Source organism: Carya illinoinensis, chromosome 6, assembly GCF_018687715.1.
Source record: "Carya illinoinensis cultivar Pawnee chromosome 6, C.illinoinensisPawnee_v1, whole genome shotgun sequence".
NCBI classification, from domain to species: domain Eukaryota; kingdom Viridiplantae; phylum Streptophyta; class Magnoliopsida; order Fagales; family Juglandaceae; genus Carya; species Carya illinoinensis.
The window spans coordinates 634,280-659,361 of record NC_056757.1 but is presented as its reverse complement, the minus strand read 5'-3'; the positions used below and the strand labels follow the sequence as shown (position 1 = coordinate 659,361).

The following is a 25,082-nucleotide window of genomic DNA, read 5'->3' as shown; positions in this document are numbered from 1 at the left end:
GCGGAAGAGATGTTAAAAAAATCTCAAATAATCTTTAAATAATAATAAAAATAAAAATAAATAATTTATAAATAATAATAGAATAGCAAAACAATAGCCGTATTCCCAGTCCCAGCGACATCCTTGAATCAATACCAAATTTTAAGTTTTCCAGACAAGCACTTGACCGTCAGAGAGAAGCACGTGGGTAATGTGGAATTGTTGGTTGGAAACTTGGACCATCCACTCCTGCTTCTCCCACCTATCGGAAAACAAAATTGCCTCTTTAACTCGAGGAAATTTACACTTCCACCATTACCAATCAAAGCCAATCATGAATCCTTCGCACGTAAGGTGTGTGTTGGAATCAAAATGTTTTCTTCAACGCCCATCTCTGAATTGATAAAACCCCGAATGGGGTTTGACTTGCAGGTAGAATAGCCTCCTCTCTCCTTCTCTCTCTCAGCGTAAGTCACATCTCTCTAAGATATTAAAACCTATGTTTAAATAATATTCCAGCAATGAAAGTCCATGATGCTCACAGCTAGTTTTCACTTTCCTGTGTTTTCCTGGAAGTGTATGTATTTTTCTTGTGGTGCTTTCGAGTTTCCATTTTCTTGATCAATGCTGGAGTCCGGTTCTCGGGCCTCTTTTGTTTTCCTTTCTTTTCTGTTATATTCACTTGTTGGATAATTTTTGATCATCAATAGCTGAAGATTTTTCGGTGCATATGAAAATCCTAACCATAGAGTTCCAATTCAGTTAATATGCAAAGTAACAGTTTCTCGGTCTCCTTAACTTGCCATTCTCTGTCAAATTGTGATCTTGGTCCATCTGAGATTATTGGAGTCTAACTCCTCGTACTCTTTGCTCAATTGTCCGTATTGTTTCTGTTGTTCCTATTTGGTGATTTTCTGTTGTTGTGGATCGAAATACTTTCTTTTCTGATTTCCATACCTCTCTCTCTCTCTCTCTCTCTCTCTCTCTCGATCCATGGCCTGAAACTCGAAACAAGTATCCAAGTATCCAAGCCACAAAGGTCCAAACGGAGCTAGTTTTTCCGAAAATCATCTAATATTTTTAGACCTAAGCTCCTCTCTCTCTCTCGATCCATGACCTGAAACTCGAAACAAGTATCCAAGCCACAAAGGTCCAAACGGAGCTAGTTTTTCTGAAAATCATCCAATATTTTTAGACCGAAGCTCCAGTTGTTATAGCGATCTCTCGTGATACTTTTTTTTTTAATAGGAGTTTCATATGAGTTTTCAAAGTTCAGGTTGTAATTTTATACACCGTTAAAGTGTTGGGTTTTTTTTTTCGTCCTTGGTCAAAGTCAGTATATAAGTGTTGATAAAATTTTCCAAGTTCTGATACTCAAATAGCTTTGCTGTTACAGTAATAATCCCATCATTGGATTTAGCGTATGAACATTTTTTTGCAACTCGAGTTTACTCGATTTGAGTACCACATGATATCCCCTCTATACTTGAATCTTAGTTACGCATATATGCACTCATACCATTGAAGAATCTGCTAATTTAGTGCCAAGTTGATTTCCGATTGATCCCTTTCACAAGAATATTGTGTCCCTACTTTGCTCTTGCCTACAAAACTCATTCTTTGAATCTATCTTAGCCTGCTCAAAGTGTGGACCTAAATGTCAATTATATGTGGCCTCCCTCTCCTTGAGTGTGTTTATTGCCTTGCATGCGCCCGCTGGGCTTGGAAACGATGTCTCCACACTGCAGGACATGATAGTGAGACTTGGGGCATTGCCTCAGCTGAAGAATTTGAACCTGTCCCTCGCCTTTGTCGCTACCTTCTTGCTGTATATGAAGATGATCTAAGGCAGCCCCTTTGGGAGCCTCCTGGCGGGTATGGAATTAACCCAGATTGGGTAAAACTGAAAAAAACTTATGAAGATACCCAAGGACAGGCTCCTCCCTATATACTATATGTCGATCATGATCACTCTGATATAGTTCTTGCCATTAGGGGTTTAAACTTGGCAAAGGAGAGTGACTACGCTGTTCTCTTGGATAATAAGCTAGGAAAGAGGAAGTTTGATGGTGGCTATGTTCACAATGGGCTATGGAATGCCGCTAAATGGGTCTTGGATGCAGAGTGTGAGGTGTTGAAGGACTTGGTGGAAAAGTATCCAAATTATACTTTAACTTTGACAGGGCATTCCCTTGGAGCAGGTGTTGCAGCATTGCTGACGATGGTGGTGGTTCAGAATCAGGATAAATTGGGACACATTGAAAGGAAGAGGATTAGGTGCTATGCTATTGCGCCTGCCAGATGTATGTCACTGAATGTAGCAGTCAGATATGCAGATGTCATCAATTCTGTTGTGCTACAGGCAAGTTTGTATTCTTGTTTGCTGTATTTGTTTAAAAACGAGGACTTTTTCAAATAATTTGCATCTTCTGAAGCCTCAATGGCATTAGATTTGTTTGTTCACTCTCATGCTCTGAGTTCCATGCTATGTAAAATTTTAAAGAGTTCCACCATTTCAATCTTCCTGGTGGATTGCATGGGTTTGTTGGTGAAGGTGGTGATAGTGGACTAGTAGTCTATTTGAAAAAGTAAAAAAAGAAGGATTTCTTGAAGTACTTGTTTATCACAGAATTGTTCTGAACTTTTTCCACATTTCTATGTTTCAATAATATTGTTCCCATTAAGAAGCCCCAGTGCCAAAACACTGCTCTAGCGTGAGTTTTCTTATTTGTCCATGTTCTTGAACTTTTATTAGAGGAACAATTATTAACTTTTGTAAAAGATTGGCTTGCTTTGATCATAAATATCACTTTGAATGAAAATAGACTCAAAGTATTTAACTTATCAATATTTATCAAAAAAAAAAAAAGTATTTAACTTATCAATACACATGAATTTAGGTTAATAACCACAATGAAAGAACTCCATAAGTCTGCTGTCTAATATTTGCTCATCAGAAAGTTTGGTTCTTATTATTGTGGGTTTCCATCAAAAGGACATTTTATGGGAGTATAATTCACAAATACAACAATAGAATATGTATTTTATGAACACATTACAATTCAAGCATATAATGTTCAATTTAACAGAAGTTGTTATGGTCCAATGACATGCATGCTGAGCATTACTAGATTGATGGGAAAATTCGCACAGTTAAGGTGTAACCAATCATAGATGACCCTGACTAACGGTCTCTTTCATCCATAACAGATCAGCCAACTGCCAGGTAAGGGGTGTATTCTGAGCATGCCCCACTACTAATGCAAGGGACTGGAGCATTTTGGTTGTCCCTTTCTAGTGTGGGGATCCTACAGATTGAATTTTTATGCACCATGATACAGGTGACATTTCTTTTTAGGGGAGTCATACTCACTCATAAACAGACATCTCATATGAGAATGAAGCCCGCAATTCATTTGTGGAGATTATTAAGGATCTGTGTTTGAGGAAATAGATACTGTTCATCACATAGGTTGACACATGCTATGACATAAAACAGCTAAACTATGTCTTGAGTTAGTGTGTAAAACTCACCGGACATGTGTATATGTTATTGAGTTATACTGTTTACTATACCATTCCACTGTGCTGATGTGGCAACGCCCTTTAACCCTCAAATTTTTTTCTTTAAACAACAAAAGCTGATCCAAGGGTTATGAGTACTGCCACATCAGCACAGTGAGATAAAAGTAGGATGGGTAGTGATAGGCTTACTACCCTATTACTACCCATCCACTACTCAAGTGCATTACAAGTTTTTTGATTTTTATTTCATTTTCTTTTAAGTATTTTTTAACATTCTTCATCACAAAGAAAAAATTAAAAAAAAATATAACTTTACTAATACTCACTTCCTTAATCATTAAGTAAAATAAAAAATTAAAAAAAAATCAAATACAAAAAGAGTAGTAGATGGATTGTAGTGGAGTAGTAACTATATCTTTTTCCAAGTAGGATAGGGTTATAGTACATAGCATTTTCTTATATTTACATCATAAATGAATATTGAGGTAATATTGGATGCCCTTATTACACAGGACTGCATGTTTGAATGATATGGTTCCTTTCACAGTAATATTAAGCGTCTCAGTATTTTGTTTATAAAATATTTGGTTTTGAAGTAACCAAATTATTGAGCACAGTAAGTCCGTATCAAACAGTTTCTTTTGTTGAGATGAGTGTAGTGAAAGTCTTCTACTTGGATGTGTCTGCAGATATACTTCAAATTTAATTCTGTTGACCTACATTCTTTTACCAGGATGACTTCTTACCACGGACAGCCACACCCTTGGAAGACATTTTCAAGTCACTTTTCTGGTAGAGTGTTGCTTTATTACCTTTGTCAATTGTTGCTTTTTACAGCTAATAGCCTCATGAAGTTTGTGCCTACATTCTCTGCAAGGCAAAAAAATATTTCATTGTGCAAGCCAGATGCCTTGGTTTTTGTCTTTAAGGATGGGTCACTCATATAACCTTAAGTATTTTATTTACCAAAGGACAAGATTACTGTGAACTGTTAATCATATATATTAAATGTTCCATGACTTGTTTGTACCAAAGCTTATTTAGTAGTTAATTTTTACTGCATTGATATCTCAGAATACAGTTTGAAGACACCAATAATGGTATATTCTTGTAAGTTTTTACATCCTGCGTGTTGATTTGATTTATTAATGAAACTTTTCTTTCTTTTACGAACAGCTTGCCATGCCTGTTGTGCCTAAGATGCATGAGAGATACCTGTATACCTGAGGAAAAAATGCTCAAAGATCCAAGGAGGCTCTATGCACCTGGTCGCCTCTACCACATAGTTGAGAGAAAGCCTTTCAGGTGTTCTTTGACATAACAAGCATGGTTCTGTCAAATGTTTGCAAAATCAAGTGAAATACTTTATATCGGAATTCCATATAATATAGGTTCTGGGTTTTGACTTTGGGCATATGTGCGTCTCCCTTTTCTTAGAGATGTAATATGGCACTAATGTGGTTACCACTCTATGGTGAAAACTACGCACCCATTGCCATGTCCTAAAAACTTTTTGAAGCATGAGAGAAGGTTGAAACATTTTATCAGTGACTGATGTTTGAACTTTATAGTTCAAGTAAATATATTAGTGAATTTTGAGGTGGGAGAAAGAATGAAAACTTTGGTCATTTGGTGTTGATGCAGTCTAAGTATTATGTTTGCAGGATGGGAAGGTTTCCTCCAGTTGTGAGGACTGCGGTACCAGTAGACGGGAGGTTTGAGCACATAGTTCTGTCTTGTAATGCCACTTCTGACCATGCCATCATTTGGATAGAGAGAGAAGCTCAAAGAGCACTGGATGTAAGTTTTCAGATTTTGTTTTTTATTGGTAATAGTTGATAATAATCGTAAATGGTTGGGCCAGGTATTGGAAGTACGACTCCTTTTGTGTACTTTTTATCTAGCTGTGAGTTGGGGAGAATCTGTTTGCAGAGAAAGAAAACGTTTAGAGTTCTTTTATCTTGTAAGCTGTGAGTTAGGGAGATTCTGTTTGCAGAAAAAGAAAACGTTTAGAGGGGCTGTTTGCCTCTCAGGATGTTTATCCAAACGGGCGATTAAACTTGAGTTTGTCATTAATAATAAGCTGAATTCTTAATTCGCTGGGGTGGCACAAGCATGAACAAAACTTTTGAGGCCAGTCATTTACTGTAATTTGATCTATACTTGCTCGGATGAAGATTGTAGCGGATGTTTTTCTGCTTTCAATATATCAACCTTGCCAATTTTCTCTCACTGACCTCAGTTAATGCTTGAGAAAGATCGGATCACTGAAATTCCAGAAAAGCAAAGAATGGAGCGGCAGAAGACTTTAGTTAGAGAACACACTGAAGAGTATAAAGCAGCACTACAAAGGGCTGTAACACTGGATGTGCCACATGCTTTTTCTCCTAAACAGTATGGAACTTTTGATGTGCCTGAGGAAGGAGAGCACTCAGAGTCAGACAGATCAATTGGTGAATCTTCTCTAGGTTCGTCTGAGAAAAGCAGGAAAAAGGAAAGCTGGAATGAAATCACTGAGCGTCTCTTGGACAAGGAAGAGTCAGGTCACATTGTTATCAAGAAATCTCATATGGATGATTGATGTTGGGATTTAAGTAATATATGAGAAAGAAGGCAAAGTTTGCGGTTGACCCTATTCATTGATCGATTGTAACATTTTTTTCCCCCATTGAGCTACTTACCAAAAAAAAAAAAAAAAAAACAAGGGCAAAAGAAATACGAAGACGCGAATTGTTTTGATTGGAAAAACGTGGGCTGGTGCTAGCCATTTACTTTTTAGACATGTGCCCGCCCCCTTTCATTTAGCTTTTGGAAATTATCAAACATTGGAAGGTTATTCTTTTGAAAGGCAAAAGAATTCAATTCTGCATTGCGACAATTTCAGAGTATCAACATCCTACCAAACGCAGCGAAGGTACATAAACACAAATGTGACCTCTCTGCTTTTCTGTCACAGCCCAAGGAAGAACTCGAGCTTTGGGCAAGAAGGCAGTGGGCCACGGCCATCATTTATTTCCTATTATGTTCTTAGTTATTTTTTTACTTTGGGTTGTAACAGATATTGGGCCTTGGCCTGTAATATTTGAACCCTTTACATTTAAATTTTCCTTTGTCGAATTAGGCCAGTATGGGACATCACTATGGAAGGAGCATTCCTTGCTCAGCGGCAATCTTATCGAAAGGCATTGGAATTTTCTGGTTTCTTCTCCATTCTTCTTCTTCTTCTTGTTGAATGTGCTCTCCTTGAAGTGAGCGATCCTTAATGTATTTTTATCAAATATATGGGAGTGTGTTATAAATGGTATCAACACCAATCTCTGTGCTACCAATTAATAGAAGAAATTTCTGCATCATTATACAAAATTAAGGAACTGGTTGAACAATCACAACAAATGCATTCTGCAAAAAATAAGAGAATTCAAGAACAACTGCAATGAAAGTTTAAGCTATATGAGGCAAGAGGTTGGTGCAATGCTTGAAGAAGAAGATGAAAAGAAGCAATGACTAAAGAACACTCCCAGCTTGTTAGATCTCCAACCACAAGCACAACATGCTTCTCTTAGAATCCTAGTTAGTATTGTCTCTTATGCTAACAATATCTTCCCTCTTCATGCCCAACCTCTAATTCCTAACCCTAGAATCTCTCATCACTACCATATGCCTCCTCTGATATCCGAACCAAACCAAATATCCATATTAAACCAATAGCAACCAAACAACATATGCAAGGGGAATCACTTATCTAGTATCAAGATGCCTGGGACAGTGACCATTTCACCAACTGGGAGACTTTCACATGAGCTCTCCAAATTAGGTTTGGACCCACGGCTTATAATGATCCCATGGAAGCTTTGACCAGGATGAAGCAAACCTCCACAGTGGCATAGTTTGAAGCTTTGTCCAACAGACTCAAGTGACTCTCAGATGTGCACACACTCAGCTGTTTTCTCAGCGGGTTAAAGGATGAAATACGCTTGCTCCTGCGAATGTTAAACCCAATAAGTTTAAATGTAACCTTTGGATTGGCCAAAATACAAGAAGAATACCTAACTACTACCAACAAAAACTTTAAATCAGGAGGAGATAAGGTCATGTTGCCTGCTTCTGCCAGCTCCCCTCATGAAGGCTCTTCTAGCGTGGGGAAAATAAATGGCATAAACCCTTTGTACCTGCAAGGAAGGTAACATGAACCCAAATAGATGAGAAAAGAAAAAAAAAATGGTTATGCCACCACTGTGATGAGAAGTGGAAACTCGCTCACATATGCAAAAATTCCAAAATCTACTAATTACAAGCAGGGGAAGAGTCGAATGAAGAAAAAAGAGTAGAAGCAAATGAGGAAATCTAGCAAAGTGAAGAAGGAGTTGGAGTGGAAATGAGGAAGGTGAACCTGAGATTTCTTTAAATGCCATAGTTGGGACCGCAAGTCCTAATATGATGAGGTCGTTTGGGCATATTGGGGGTCAATAGGTAGTCATTTTGGTAGATTACAGGAGCACACTCAGTTACTAGACCCCTCGGTGGCACAAAGGACCAGATTAATGGTGGATGGGTATGCTAAATTAACTGTGAGAGTGGCCAATGGTGCTATGATACAAAGTGAAGGCTATTGTGATGCTGTCAACCTCAAAATATAAGGTAAACGGTTTTTTTCCTTCACTTTACATTCTCCAGTTGGTGGGATGTGATGTAATATTAAGGGTAAATTGGCTGGAAACTCTAGATCCCATCATCTGGATTTCTCTAAACTATTTATGAAATTTGAGAAGGTGAAACATGAGGTTGAATTAAAGGGGCTTAAACTTAAGCAGGTGACTTTTGAGGGAAGTAACAAGGCTATTTTGACATCTATAGCAAAGGGTAAGGGCTGTTATTACAGGTAAACTCTGGAGAAGTGGGTAAGCAGTGTGTAATTGATAATCCTAAAATTGTGGAGTTGTTAAATACCTTCAAGGGTGTTTTTTAGGAACCCCAAGGGTTACCCCCACCAAGAACCCACGATCATAAAAAAAATTGTGTTAAAAGAAGGAACCTAGCCCATTTCCATACCGATACCACTACAAAAAATTAGAGATTGAGAAAATCGTGGCAGATTTTCTAAAAATTGGAATGATTACGACTAGTTCCAACCCTTTCTCATCCCCAATGTTATTAGTGCGCAAGGCAGACGTGAGTTGGAGATTATGTGTTGACTGTAGGGCATTGAATCATGCGAGAGTGAAGGACAAGTTTCCTATTCTTGTAATAGACGAGTTGCTTGATGAGCTATATGGGGCAATGGTGTTTTCTAAATTGGATCTAAGATCTAGATACCATAAGACTAGGGTGGTTCCTAAGGACATAGCAAAAACTACTTTTCAAACTCAAGAGGGGCACTATGAATTCCTAGTATGCCTTCTGGGCTAACTAATGCCCATTCCAACTTCTAAGGGCTAATGAATGAGCTGTTTAGGACACCTAGAAGCTGGGATGATCACCTAGACCACCTTAAACAAGTGCTAGAGTTATTGCAGTACCATAAAATATATGTGAAACTAACAAAATGTAGACTTAGGGCGAGTGAGGTGGATTACGTTGGGCACATCATTTCAGCCCAAGGGGTGAAGGCAGACCCAGTCAAGATAAAGTCTATGCTAGAATGGCCAACACCCAAGAATCCTAAGGCTTTGAAAGGATTCTTAGGTTTAATAGGTTATTATAGAAAATTTATAAAAAATTATGGACTGCTAGCTGCTCCCCTAATCAATCTTCTCAGGAAAAATGTGTTTCAATGAAGTCCCAAAGTAGAACAAGCCTTTAGTAAGCTAAAAGAGGCCGTTACGAGACCTCTAGTACTTAAACTGCCAAATTTTTCATACCCCTTTGTTATTGAGTGTGATTAGAACAAAGAGGGTGTGACATTGGTGCTTTAATTGTTTGTCATGTTATGTAAATCGAAAGCAGCTCTTTTTTTTTCTTTTTTTAATCTGGGAGGCTGGTGCAGGTACCTGAAGTAATGTGAAATTGGTAATTAGAATGGGAAGAAACAGTGACAATGTTCTGGCAGTTATGAAAACTTTGGTTCACTTTGGAGCTCCATGAAATATCTTGGTGGATGGAAGGCCTCACTTGGGAATAGATAGTTTGATTCCTTTGCTCCACAATTTTTGACAACATATACAAGTATTGGAGGCTTGTAGAATTCACAAAAACATTGAGCTGGGTGAGGTTTTTGCTAAAGAGTGTTTGAATTGGACCCAATTAATTATGGGTATTATGTCTTACTTTTAAACATATATGCTAAAGTTTTGGGGACTTCAGGAGATAGAATTTTAAAATATGTTGTGATTGTGAACCCAAATAGGGAGATGATTCTCAATGAAAAGCTTAGAAATTATAGGGAATTGATGAGAGCAGAGAAGTTGTTTGATAAAACGCTTGAAAGGGTTAAAATCTGATAGTGTCCCATATTCGACATTGATTCAAGCGTATGGGGCATTAGGAAATTTTGATGGGTGCTTGAATGTTTTTGAAGAAATGGAGGCTCTTGGTGTGAAGCCTAACTTGGTTATATATAATATTTTGTTGGAAGCTATGGAAGAGCTAAAAGGCCCTGGCCGACAAAAATCATTTACAAGGAAATGATCAACGATGGACTTTTTCTGAGTTGGGCAACCTATGCATCTCTTTTATGGGCGAATGGTAGAGTGCAATATGGTGAGGATGCGTCTAATGTGTACAAGAATGCAATACAAAAAAGGAAAAAGAAAAAGAAGGTTAGCTTTATCACTAAGGCCATGTGGAGATATATTATTGGTCAAAATATTTATCAACTTGTTGCGCTAGTCATTCTTAATTTTGATGGGAAGCGGCTATTTAAACTTGTTGGTTCTGATGCAAATGTTGAAGTACTAGTTGAATGCATCATACTGATAGGCTCGTTTGCCCTTCAACATTATGGCACCCCCACAATTGGGTTCTTGTTTACTCTAGTTTTGGCATGGCTTTTGTGCATTATTGGCGATATAGAACATATTTCGTTGGAACCCTCATGTCTATTGGGCACTATCTCCATATTACATGTATCACTTTTTAAGGGACACTCAAAGCAAAGGTGGGATGTCCTTGGGCGGAATTCTTTTGTGCATTACAGGTACTAAAACCCAGACTAACAGAGCCGTTAAGATTAAGCTTGAAAATGTCAAAACAAAGCAACCTCAGCAGTTATATGAATCAAAGTTATACAGAATCTTATTGGGAGGAACTGGAATTCCGAATGTGAGATGGTTTGGAGTGGAGGGAGACAATAATGTTTTGGTGATGGATGAGTTGGGACCCAATGTTGAAGATCTTTTCTAAATTCTGCAGCGTGAAGCTTTCTTTGAAGATGGTTCTTCTGCTTACAGATCAAATGAATAATCAGTTGAATTTGTTCATCCTAAATCATTTATGCATCGAATTACCAAGTCTGACAACTTTCTAATAGGCTTGGGCAGGTGACAATTCAGGTGTACATCATTGATTTTGGTCTGGCAAAGAAATATAGAGACAGTTCAACCCATCAATACATTCCTTACAAATAAAACAATAATTTGACTGGGACTGTTGGATATGCCAGTGTGAACACTCACTCATGGTATAGAACAAAGCCAGAGGAATGATTTAGAATCTCTTGAATATGTCCTTATGTACTTCTTGAGAGGAAGTCTTTCTTGGTAGGGACTGAAAGCAGGAACTAAGAGATAGAAGTATGACAAAATTAGTGAAAAGAACATCCTCATCTTTGACCCTGGTCGTGGAAGCCCTAGGATTCCAAAGGTTCAACAGCTCCTTGAGGTCTACTTTGGAAGCATACCATATTGTGGAAAAGGTGTTTTGAAGAGCAAGGGTTTGTCACAGCCCAAGGAAGAAGCTGAGCTTTGGCCAAGAAAGCCATGGGCCATGCGCCAACATTTATTTCCTATTATGTTATTAGTTATTTTATACTTTGGGTTGTAATAGATATTGGATCGCAGCCGTTAACATTTCAACCTTTTGCATTTAATTTTCCTAGTGTCTAATTAGGCCTAGTGTGGACATCACTATGTAAGGAGCATTTCCTGCCCGGGGACAATCTATCGAAATGCATTAGAATTTTCTAGTTTCTTCTCTATTCTTCTTCTTCTTGCTAGAGGTGCTTCCCTCAAAGTAAGCGATCCTCAATATATTTTTATCAAATATCTGGGGTATGTTACATTTTTTAACATCAAGCTAAAGAAATATGAAGATAAATTATGACAAGGGGTGGTTATATTTTGTAATTTGAAAATTTTGATTTCAAATTACAAAAGTTGCAATGTACATCTTAAATTATAATTTTTTTGGTAGAGCGAGAAATACTGATAAATCTTTTACAAAATAAGATTATAAGAGGACAGAGATCCAAACAAACACATCGCAATTACATAGAAGTAAAGAAAAACAAATCAGGATATGTATCCAACTAGATTCTTGGCCGAATGATCAAGGAAAAAGGTCGTTACACAACCTGTTACTAAATGGACTGCTTTTAGTAACCTGTACATGTTGCGGTATCCCACAATAGAAAGACGTACGCTGCTTCTGAATGCATTGAAGTGATCGCTAAATGTCTCCTGTGCCATGGACAAGGGAGTATGAACAAAGGCTAGCTACCACTAAAAGAGAAGAGAAAACTAGTCCCATGTCAATTAAGGGTACGAGCGAGGCCTCCTGCTTGGATAATGGACGTAAGGGAGTCGCAATGCTGCTGTGTGGGGGTAATCTCTCAGATTCACGTGCGCCTGTGGCAATGTAGATTGGGCTTCCAGCATCCAGCTGTAATAGACCTCACTTCTGAATTGTAATAGAAGCTATCAAGGTATGGTTTAGATGAATGGTTACGGATATAGTTGAGAGAAATAGATGTATGGAAGCTGTTTGTTAGAATGACATAGTGAATATTATGTATTGATATTAGGGCTCTTCGAGGGAATCCCTTAACCTCCAAAAGTTTCAGTAATCAACAATGTTCAGAAACCTTTACTCAATGCCATCTTTTCTTATTTTTAAGATGAGATAAGATGAGGAAAAAAAAAAAATTGCCATCTCTTCTTCATATCCACACGGGCTAATAACTAAACAACACATGTAAAGCAAATAACAAACTATACGGAAATAAAAAACAACATAGACTCCACGACAGGAAATTAAAAGACTAAACGACAAGTACCTGGAGGCCCAAATGACGTGTCTCCTTCCAGGCTTTTATTCAAACGGTGCTTTTCATGAGTAATCGAAACGGTGCGTTAAGAGCTTGGGTAATTCTATCCAACGCTGTGTTTAGAGTCCCTTCGAAACAACCTTAACCTGCACTTCTCCATTTTCAACAGAACACTTCAATCTGCCCCTTTGAAGCTTCAGGTCCCTATCTCCTCTTCCCCTTCCTCGAGGTCCATAACACCAGCAGAACAAGAGGAAAGGAGAGAAAAAGCGGGGAGAAAAATGAAAAGGGTTCTAGTAGTTTTCTTGAGATCAAATGGCAAGAGCACACCAGAGAGTTATTTTCTTGAGAGAGTCTTCGGAGAGGGTGCAATGGTGGATAGACGTTCAATTCTTTAGAATATTTCGAAAAGCAAGTTACATGTTTTTTCGTGAACTAAAATCCTTCTTTAATTTCAAGCATTCAGACACTCACAAGAAGACTACACTTAATAACATAAAACCAAGTTTGCAATAATGTAACTCTTAAAATAGAAATTAAGGGAAGATCAGTACCAAGACTAAGCAGGCTATGTTTCTTGAGAGAGTTTAAGAACTTCAAAACTTCTAATGGAATTTGGCATTCCAAGCAGTCGCCCTTGTTTTTAGGCCCTAGATGGAGACCATTTTTTTTATTCTAGTGTACATTTTTTGGTGATTAGGGGAGTATGTTCTTAAACCTGCTTCAATTTAACATATAAATACATATAAATAAATTGGCAATCACAATTCCATTAAATATTTTTCTTCCACAAACCTTAGAATTTTATGGTTGAAATTACAAGCGAAGTCATTGATTAAACAGAGTAGACGGGAAAAGTTTTCATTCCTTTCTAGCAAGTATCAAGTATAAGAATGAAAAAGATGGAAGTTAAGAGAGATGTTTTCGTTTCTTTTTCCTTTTGCTTGAGGGAACACAGCGTGCAATTTACCAAAAAGATCTTGATAATTCAAGCATAGAGAAAGAGAGTAGAGAACTTCATGCAACTAAGATGTTGGATAGAAATACAGGTGATTCAAGACAACTTTCGAAACAATTGATAACTGCAATCTATAAAAGAGCAGGATAAACCCTAATAGAGTGGACGCTGCAATAACTTCCTGCCATCGGTTTTTAGGTCCTAATTTCACAGAGGGTCATAAACACTGGATGTACAACAGCCACCCCATTCAGGCCTCTATGAACTAGAGTAAAATTAACAACACTAACATAAAATGATTAGATGAAGATGATGCCATGTGCAACTCAAATACAGTAAAAACAATAGCAGTCTTAGACGAAGACAATTCAGCAGTAAAAACAATACCATGTACAGCCAAGGAAGTGTGCTTAGAGGATTAGATACATTATTTGCTGCCTAGATAGATGATATGGTACATTACTCAAAGATGTATAATGGTAAATTTGGCAAAGGATAGAATCACTCCATTGATCAGGAAAAGAAAACAACACCTTTGTCTGAGGTAGCCAAAGTCAGCTTACAATCTAGACTTTTAGATGACTTAAGTTTGTACATGAAAAAAATCATGCTTAACTTTTAACAAGCCTGATTGTAGGAAAAAAGCACCTGAACATTCAGCTCAAATGCTAACTACAAACTTGCTATGATATAAGCTTTACTCTTGTATGCTGAGAGTATGAATCAACTGTAAAGCCAGAGTGGCCGGTTATAAGCATAATCTGTCTCAATAGCAGCTTAACTTGAGTCAGGTAATTTTCCAGACTATTATTTTACCTACCAAAGAAATATTGAGCCTTACTTTCCTCGGACTATTCTTCTACTTTCTGAAAAAATATTTTTCAATGCATGTAATTTCAATCCATCTTATCTGACTCATTTCAGTAATACCTTCAGTGTCCTATTTTTCATCAATGGTTTAAAAATATGTTTGCCCTTTTTTTTATAAATAAGAAAGACAATTTTATTGAAACGAATGAAATAGGTGATACCCATGTACATAGGAAGTATACAAAAGAAAACACCTAAATACATTCTAAGAAGCAGATAATGAAAACATAAAATGTTTGCCTAAAATCATAATCAACTTTCTCATTTTCTATCAATTATCAACCCAGTAAACCTGAAATCTAAATAATTTTGAGAAACAAAATCGGCAAAATTATGGCAAAACAACTCCCCATGCATGCCTCCTAGCTAGAACAGCGACCAACTGGCAGGACTCTTCATACCTCAACACTCAATAGCGAATAATTGAGCAAAAAAGAAAAGAAGCAAAGTGAGAACATGATTTAAGCAAGCATATCCATAGAGTATAATTGCAATCTAGATCCATGATGCAGAGACTCCAACATTCTCAGCTCCATCACATCATCTTTCCAACAGAGACTCCAACATACAAAAGGTGCGCCCTTCGTAAAAAAAGTAATCAACCCAGTTTTACCGAGTGCAATTGTAGACAGAATTCGGCTAAGATTAACATCTTATTCCCAGATAACCAACATTGAAAAGCAACCAGTTCTAAACGTTCGACTCAAACTTCGATTACAGCAGTACAATTAGGCCTTGAAAATTTATCCCAAGCTTATTCTAAGTTCATAAATAAAATATTCAAAAAAAAAAAGAAACTACAATTCCGAATATTCAGCAAAGAAACTTGAAAAAATAAATTACAAAAATAAAGACCGAGATAGAAATTTTAATTCAAATCAAAGAACTTCGATTGTCAGAGGCCAGAGACCACACCAGTTCTGAGCTGTGGTGCAGATTCTTGAGATGTGTTCGGCTTCTTTAGTGAACATGAGGACTTGAATGCCTCAATTTGAGATTGGCATTTCACGTAGTCCCCGTCGTTCTCCTCCAAACATTTCTTTAATGCCTCAACATCACAGGGTGACCTTATCTTCATTAGTGCGATGCTCTCTGCCTTCTCATCCATTGGTCAATTTGGTTGCAACAATGCAATCCAAGAATCAATCGAAAGCTTTGTTAGGGCAGACGTTAATGAAGCAATCAAAGGCTAAGAATGAAGCAATCAAGGGTAAAAGGGTAGTGCTACTTCTGCTCCTCAATTGCCCACTTGATGTTCCCTGGACCCACCTTTTTTTTTTCAAATATTTTTTAAATATATTTAAAATTTTTTTAAAAATTAAAAAAATACAAATATACTAATAGTCACTTCGATATTCAATAAAAAATAAATAAATTAAATGCATGTACGGTTAAAATGATGGGATATACTAACATTATTCATGATAAATATATACTGATTGAAATTGAGCTGAGCTCAACAAGCTATCTTGGTTCAATTACATAAAAATGGCTTTAACTCGACTAAGTTTAAATTAAGCGTATTTGCAAGTTTGAACTTGAATAAGGAATTTTTATATCTAAGTTCGATTCAAGATGACAACAAAAAATTGATCTGTGCCCAATCAAGCACTCAACTAGGATAGTAACGAGATGAAATGACATGAAACGAGAATTTTATGTGTTAAGGACATGTTTTACACCACCAACTGCACAAATAACCTGTAATAGATGAGAAAGCTGCCGGGTGCCCAGTGAAGCTCCGATACTTAAGTTAGAAAGAAGTGGTCTCAATACAACTATATGAATGAATGCCAAATATGTTACTTTTAGGTATTATTTATAGAAGTATGAAGGTGATGATAACAACTGACCTCAGAGTCTATCTTGGATAACCCTTGAATAAATTGATAGGATAACCTTCCTGACCAAGCGGAGGCGTTATTTGTTCACTATATTATCCAACATGTGTTCGTAGGTTTAATCCCTGAGCTTCAGACTAAACCTGGTTCTTGAAGCCTTAGACTTGGGCCATCTAACACGTGGGCTTATCCCTCCGGGCTCCTAAATATCTATTCCAGTTACCCCACTACTTTCATCCATGCCTGCACCTGGGAAATTTATTAATTCAGGTTCCCTCTACCCTTCTTGTTTGGGGCAAATGGATGAACCTTGGGATTGTTACGACTTTTACCCCACTGAGGGTCTATGCTAACTAAGGTGTGGGTTTTGGAAGATTCAAATTCTCATTATGTTAAAGACGTGGACCACGTCATCTGTAACTGTTCCCGTGCTTTTATTTATTATTACTATTTTATTCAAAAACGATAGTTAACAGTGTTGTCACCCTTTTGCCCCCCCCACCAAAGAATCCCCTCATCATTGTTTTTTTTTTCCCATATCGTTTCTTTCATCTTCTTGCGTCATTTCCTGATCAGCTTATAATTTTGTCTTCCAAGTGTAGAAGCTGTTAAAGTAATACAAGAGTAAATCTCAAGATCGAATTCACAGGGATAATAAGAATTAAGCAAACATTTTATAATCACAAGATAAAATATTGACATTTATGGTGACATGAAATTTCGAAAAAAAGAAAGTCTTGGACTAAAATGTGGACTGAATTAAGAGTATGACTAGTGGTTGTTTTGGAAGTTCAAGCTTGAATTAAACTGAAAATAAAAAAATAAATCTATGATTCTAAAATAACCAAAACTAAGAGGCTTAGAGAAAGTGTGTAGCAAATGAATTAAACTTCTAAGAAACAATAAAATAAACACTTGGGATGCAATTTTCATCCACTGATTTGGCGATGGATTCACTTCTCTCAACCATGCTCTCATTCCTAGAAGTCATGGTCGGATAATATAACAATGAACCACAATTCTTAGCTTAATAAAACTACTTGACAGATTATATAACAATTGTAAAATAGTGAAAAAAAGCTATCAAAATCTTGTTACTTGTTCAAGTATTAATTGTGCTTTTACGTTTACAACTAATCTAAACCAAGAGCAAAGAACTTCAATCATTTCTAGATGTAAACTGAAATATCATCCACCAAGTTAATCATTGAAATTACATAACATTGAAGAAAATCCACCCAAAATCAGTCATAGGTTACTCATTGAATCCCAAGTCCAAAATCTAGCATATCATCTCTAAATTAGTAAAATGCTCAAAAGTGATAAACCCTAATATTTCAAATTGTTGTATGAAAATAAATGCAGAAGAATAAATCAAACAAGCTGAATGAAAATAAAAATGATTTAATGAAAATAAGTGCAAAAAACATCTGAAAGAAAAAACTGCAGGAAAAATAATCCAATGCCAAAAAAAAAAAAAAAACACTAAGCTGACTCCACCACCTAATAAACCCAGAAAAACTACAATAGAGGAGAACCCACCGACCCAAGTAAAGTAAAACTAAGGAAATAAAAGTGCAGACCGACAGAGCTAAGAACGAAAAGCAATTGGGAAAAAGCCAAAAAAATAAGATGAAATCCGAGAGAGAGAGAGAGAGAGAGAGAGAGAGACTTTGCCCCTGTAACAGCCCACTAGAAATTTAACGGTGAAATTTCTATTGGCTTTAGGAATCTCGTGAAAACCCGATAAGTTTTCACTAATCTATTAATCATATAGTTGATGTTATTACTTACTATGGTATCAGAAGTAGGTTTCGATTATTGGAGATAGTTAGAAAGTTTTAATAGGATACATGGAAAGATTTTAGCCACCTTACTCTTCCAAGTATACTCTCCATTTTTGGAAAATAGCCTAACCTGATTTTGTGGATATTATTGGATAAAAATAAAAATAAAAAAAATATCTTGAGGTAATTTTTGTGAATATTATTGGATAAAAATATTTTGAGTTGATTTTTATAGATATTATTAGATAAAAATATCTTAAGTTGATTTTTGTAGATATTATTGGATAGAATATTATGAGATAATCTTTTATAGATATTTTGGGTAGGAGAAAACTACACTCAACTCTCAACTCCAGCCTTATCATCTTCCTTATCTCGTTCATAAGTAGCTCCAGCCATCACCTACAAACTTATCTTTATTTACACGTTCCTTTAAAAGAATATCAAATACTTTCTCTCGGACAGCTGTTAGGAGTTCTTTTGCATGCCCATTTCGAAGCTTTTGTAAGTATTTTATCATAAAATCTCCTTCATATAAGTTGTTCCTTTTTTAGTCTAATTTACATGAAAATCTTATTTTCCCCATTTGAAGATCATTTAGTCAGTCAAATATTATATAAACTATAGAAAGGTCATTCTGGAAGATAAACTAGAGAATATGTTATAGTTTGGAGTTTTTGACCAAGCTAATGGATAGATATTGGTCCGAAATTTTTATGGAGTATTGTTAACATGTATATGTGACTATTGGTTGAGGAGTTTTGCATGATTAAAAGTCTTGATGAAAGATTTTCTTAGATTTAGAAACTTAGAAACTGGAAGAAGAAAAACAGTTTTTGTTTTGAGAAAGTTTAACTGTTTGGTGGTCTAAACCTATTCTAATGACTTTAATAATTTTATTGGAGGATCCTAAGCATCTTATATACATATTATATTATTATTTTGAAGATATTTGATGTTAGTTTCAAAGATATGAAATTTTATGCAAAGAGATATTCAGATAAGCCAAAGTGTGGATATTCTTGACTAAATTTATGTTTTGGTTAATTTCTAACCATGTGATCTTGAATTAGAAGCTTATATATGTTTTAGGACATCTTTTTAAACCATGTGATGGTTTGGTTTGAAGATCATATATTTATAAGTCATAGATCAAGAGATTTATCAAAACTAGTTGAGGAAAAAGTTTCTGTTTTTAGACTAAGTGTAAAACCAAAAACTCCAAATGTTATTTTGTGATTTTGGTGACTTTAGTTTGATGATTTAAAGCATGGTTGATGTTAGAATGATATTATGAATATGTTAGAATTAAGATTTGATTTTTTGAAATTCTTGGAGATGTTTTGATTTAAGGTCAAAACTTGTGATTCAAGTGCTTGGATCTTTTTACAAAAAAGTTTGGTGTTGATTATTAATTTTTTCTAAATGGATATTTTAAGTATGGTTTTGAACTTAGGATTGGAAGATGTTTGTTGCAAAATTTTGGTTTAAGCATGAGTTTTGAAGTTGGAAGGAATTGCAACAAAAATCAAGGGAAATGGCCTATGGAGGTTTCGGCCATAGTGTATTTTCTATAGTTGTATTTTGTTTTAAATTTTTCTGAATTGATATTTAAGTTTAGGACAAAATTTACATGAGGAATGTAAATTTTGGAAACTTTTGGAGTTTGTATGAAAAATCCTTAAGTTATGGGTAAAACGGTCATTTTTTCACATGTAGAGAGTAAAATGAAAATTTTACTCTTTAAGTTAGTATTTTTCATATTTCAAATTATTAGTGATTTAGTTCTAACTTTTAAAATCACTAATTACAGTTCCTCGTGATCGCACTTGAAATTTTATAAGAAACGCGGAGATCGAGGTAAGTTAGCTTTTAACTTACTAACAGTCTATTGTATATGTGTGCTAAGTAAAAGAACTACAGTGTATGTATGTATGTTATCATATATGTCATGCCATGCCAAGTTATCATGTAATTATCTATTATACAGAATTTATTCTGTCATCAATTTTTATCTGTTACATAATATATTCTGTCATGTATTACTGTACATTACAAGTATGTCATGTTAAATATGTTGTCTATTATATGTTATGCCATGTTACAAAATGTTTCTATCTCAAATTGGTCATGTATTTTAAGTTATGTTCAAATCACGTTATGTTACGTCAGGGCTCCAGTCATTTCATATTCCAGTCACGTTTCATCTTGAGTACATTCAGTTTGTGTAGAATACATGGGGCGACAACAACTGTGGAGTATGTATTTAACTGTATTGTGATGTGTAGAATATATGGGGCTACAACAACTATGGAGTATGTATTTACACGTAGAATACATGGGGACACAACAACTGTGGAGTATGTATTTTTCATGTTAAGTCAAGTTTGCGTAGAATACATGGGGCCACAACAACTGTGGAGTATGTATTTACACGTAGAATACATGGGGCCACAACAACTATGGAATATGTATTTTTCATGTTAATTGAAGTTTCAGAGTAAGTTCATACTAAGTCAAGTTTCAGATCAAGTTCATGTCAAGTCAAGTTCAGTTCATGTTTCAATTTAAATTATATCAATTATGCTATGTTGTACGCTAAGTTATGCTTTAATTACTTATGAATTTGATTATGCATTTATGCTTTTACTGTCATCCATGCATCATTAGCATGTGTGGAAGTTTTTTGTTAACTTGCTGAGATTTGTAATCAAATCTCACTGTGGTAGTTCCAACTACCATTCCCCCCAAATAGTAGATCTTGTTACAGGACTTGAAGGAGGATCAGGAACTGACCAACTAGACACAGTCGACTGAATGACGGTGCATCGTTAATGTTAATATAGTAGTTAAATTACTACTTGTACGATGGAGTTGCATCTCCAGTACTTTTGGATCATAACTATTTTGGACTAGTGCTGTGATCTTAGTTATTCAATGGATCTTTATATATGAGTATGTTTTAAGTATTTGGGATATTTTCAGTTTGGTGCATAGTATTGTTAAAAGAAAAAAATTATCCACTGCGAATATTACATAATGTTAGATGCATGTTAGGAATATTGCATCTTATATGTCATGAACGGGGGTAGGTAATCTTGTGTTGCATGTCTTGACACTTCAAATGTCCGTCTGATCCCAAACGGACTTTAGGGGCATCACAGCCCCTCTGTTCTCTGTCTGAACCAACAAAAATGTAAACGAAAAAAACAAAACATAAAGTAATCCCAATAACCAGCCGCTCAGGTTTGGAACAGAAAAAAAACAGAAAAAGCAACCTAAAAAAATAAAAATGAGAGAAGTCCAAAATGAGAGAGCTGGAGATAGAGCTTCCCCCTAGACGAAAAACGTAAAAAAAAACAAAAGAAAAAAAAAAGAAAAGAGAGAGAACAAAAAAGCCTCTCCCTTGGTTCCGTCTGAACCAACCAAAACGTAAAGAGAAAAAAAAAAAAAAACAAAGCCTTTTCTCCCCTCAGGTCTCCCACAAAAGTGTCAGCAGAAACAAACAATAACTAGCCCCCCAACCGTTCGACATGCCGTCTGACCTCCAAGTAAAAACAAAACAAAGAACAGGTGCCACATGCCATTTCTGTAGAAATTCAGAAATGTCCATACTTCTCGCGTTGGTTTCCTCTGCATTGAGGTCCTATTCTGCGTGATTTGCTCTGCTAACCTGCTGCATGTCCAGAGTTGAAGTGCTCTTGGTTTCCATTAGATTGGTTTCCACCAAAACCATAATTAATTTCTCTATTTCCTTCTAGGTCCCCACTCTTTCTTTCCTTCCATAAATGCCCTACAATATATAAATAAAATGATATTATAGTTTAATTATTTCAAGGGCAAATATGAGACTTTGATTTGCAAAATATTAGCATTAATAAATTTTTCATTAAGTGTTAAAATTTGATGCATACTTAAGTATTCAACCCTTATTTGATATAATAAATCACTCACTAAAACAACTTAATTATGCATTTCTAACATTTCATTATTTCCTCTTCTCGTTTCCATTCCTCTTCTCAAGTTTCGAGAAAAACTCACAACCCTTCACCATTTTTGATCTTGTTCCTTCTAGTTTACACAATAATGGCTTAGCGTGGTTCTTCTTGTGTTCCCAACTGAGCTTTTGCCCAAGCCCCACCAAGGGTTTCCTCCAACTTTGTGTCTGAATCCTCTGATGGTCAAACTCTACCTTTCTTTGAGGGGTTCATGTGGTGCTCCACACTTACTGCCTAGGATTTAATGAAGATGAGGACTTCGTATCGCATCCCCGATTTCCTTGGTTCTCACTCTTCCATCTAAGGGTGCTGTCGATGAGGAAGGTTTCTCGGGGAGAGTTGCTCTTCCAATTTGTGCCCTAATGCATGGTTTGCGCCTTCCACTTTGCTGCCCAGTTCACGATGTCCTTGATTTCCTTCAATGAGCTCCTGTCCAACTTCATTCACATGCTTGGCGTGTGCTTTTGTGCTCATGTGTGATGTTTCGTATGGTTCTGGAACCTTTGGAGAAGATGTATCGATGTGATAACCCGTGATTTGACTAGAACTGCACCCTTGTTTGATTTCATTGCCTTAGTGATATTTTAGGGCCATGGGAATATTTAGTTGGATTTAGGCCTTGGTTTTGTAGATTAGCAATCCAAGCTCAAAAGAAGGCCAACTAAGCCATGTGAATTTTGGCCACCATAGGAAGCCCAATACCATAAACCCTAGATGCTTTTGGCCCATGATTCAAACCCTTGCCACTAGTGCCATATGTCACACATGAAGGCACTATGTATCTAGTCTTGACAGTTGGGGAGGGGGGGTGCCACTTGTCATCCATGCTAAAAGCCTTTTGGAAGATCAAATGACAAGATCTCCTAGGGAAAACCAAGAGACATTCGGCCAAGCCCTCTCACACACCTACACCTCATTGTTTGACACAATTTCAAGTTTCAAGAAAGATGTGCATGAGAAAAGGGCGCCTAGGGAAGACAAATAGATGTTTCCAAGGCATTTGCATGGAGAAACCAAAGGGACACCAGGGGATCTTGAATTTTGGCTTGCACACAAAGTTTTCTTCAGAAATTGACACATGTCAACTATATAAAGACCTTTTAGAAGGAATGTGAAGAGACAACTATACCAAATGACAAGTTTGCCCTATTTTTTTTGGCCGCCACACCCAAGAGCATACCCCCACACGCCACTTGTCACCTTAGGATTCAAAAAGGTTATTGGGAAAGGAAGAGTCACCTAGGGAAGAAGCATTTGAAGATGAAGGGACACATGGGGTTTTGGAAAGGGATGGTCGGCTAGGGCAAGGCTCACGCCCTTGCCAAGTGTTATACATGCGCAACCTTGTGTTGAGAGATGAAAGGACATGAAGAGAAAATTTCTTTCCTACCCTAAGAATTCATTGTATTTGGACAAAGTAAGAAGGACACAAGGGACTATTTCAGCCAGGACCAAAAAGGGGGCCACATGCAAGGATATCTTTCACCTTTCTAAGCAAATCCAAAGTGTGAAAGAGAAAGATTTTCGGCTAGAGGGAAGAAGAGGGGTAACACTTGTCCTACATGTATTGGTTAGTGAAAAAGCATAGAATGACACTATATATAGAGGTATCCGAAATTGGGGAGGCCCTTTTTGTCCAAAAAGTTTACTTGTTTTCTAGTTTGGTTAACATACGTATATGCTTGTATAAATCTTTTATTTTGCTCTTATCTTTAACGGTTGTTCTATATCTTTGCTTGGATGAATTTATTGCTTCGACTTGTACAATGTCATGAGAAGATGTCATATCTTTCAGATCCATGATGAAAATGCCATGAATCAACTGCTTATGCTTCAGTTTTTGCTTGTGGTTGTGTTGATATGTCATTCAACTTGAAGTTTGGCTAGTGTGATATTGTATGCTTTGGATTTCTATGATATGACCATGATTTCATGTTAAATCTACCCGTGTCACGATTATGGTTGATATGACTCAAGTATGGAACATGTTAAATGAAGATTTTCTATATCGCATGCCTCTAAAGTTTTGGCCTTGACTATTGTTTAATATGCTTCAATTATGAACGTGTTAAGTGAAGAATTCCTATGATTTCATGCATGACCTTATTTGTTTACATGCCACGATTTGAAGATGCTATGATCAATGAGTTCATGCACAACATCTCATGTGTTCCATGTTAAGTGTGAACAAGGATTATGTCTTAAGTCTCATGTCACATGAATTTGGGTACAAGTTCTTTTTCAAAGAAAATAAATGAGTAAAAACTGTTTTGTCACCACCCCAAATGCTAAGACGGGGGATTGTCCTAGTGGATCCCTTTTTATCCACTCTGGAGTGCTTAAGAATAGAATAGTAACCCCTAGGTCGACAAAGAACCGTGGGTGTGCCTCGAATGAATTATTTTTAAAGGATGCCAAAGCGATGTAGCACCTAACTTTAGTGGGTTCCATGACTAAGGCAAGTAACTCAACGAAGTATTATCGTGTTATTATGATATGAATATGTTTAAGACGTATTCACCACGATGTAAGAACCGTTGGTGGTGTGATAAATAGTAGGAACACGCAGTGCATAGGGAAGCTGTAATGTATCTACATGTGTTATAAGAATAAGGCAATGCGCTTATATGATATGATATGATATGTTCCATATCAGGTGATTAACTAAGATATGATGATGACAAAATTATGTCTTTCCAAAAAGTCAAAGAATTTTGTTACATGTTTTTGAAAAGGGTCAAGTGCATAAGTCAAGTTTTTAGTCACGTCATGTATCGAGTACATGTACACTCATGCATTCCATGGTTTGCCACTTGTATGCTAATATTAATCATTGTATGTTGTGTGCTTGCTTGCTAAAATTTGTCGAAATCTTATTGTGGTAGTTTCCACTATCATTCCCCAACTGGAATAGTAGAAGTTTAA

General features: G+C 36.4%; 1 protein-coding gene, 1 long non-coding RNA gene and 1 pseudogene across 4 annotated transcripts; 2 read left to right on the top strand and 1 right to left on the bottom strand.

Moving 5' to 3' along the window:
* The first annotated feature begins 252 nt into the window (after positions 1-252).
* LOC122313939 lies at positions 253-6,714 on the top strand. 3 transcript variants are annotated; one of them, XM_043129279.1, is made up of 6 exons: positions 261-1,854; positions 1,975-2,341; positions 4,238-4,296; positions 4,681-4,809; positions 5,169-5,304; positions 5,747-6,714. In XM_043129279.1, exons 1-6 carry the CDS (start codon positions 1,637-1,639, stop codon positions 6,083-6,085), a joined length of 1,248 nt encoding a protein of 415 aa, XP_042985213.1. In that variant the 5' UTR covers positions 261-1,636; the 3' UTR covers positions 6,086-6,714. The 3 variants fall into 3 exon arrangements, with proteins under 3 accessions (XP_042985214.1, XP_042985213.1, XP_042985212.1); XM_043129278.1 differs by having other exon boundaries at positions 266-2,341; XM_043129280.1 differs by lacking the exon at positions 4,681-4,809 and having other exon boundaries at positions 253-2,341.
* Positions 6,715-6,872: 158 nt separating this feature from the next.
* On the bottom strand, positions 6,873-15,785 carry LOC122313941. The gene is made up of 2 exons (XR_006243545.1): positions 12,713-15,785; positions 6,873-7,673 (listed from the first exon to the last, which is right to left on the bottom strand). It is a non-coding gene; the product is annotated as an uncharacterized LOC122313941 (long non-coding RNA).
* On the top strand, positions 10,317-11,567 carry LOC122313940 (annotated as a pseudogene).
* Positions 15,786-25,082: the final 9,297 nt, after the last annotated feature.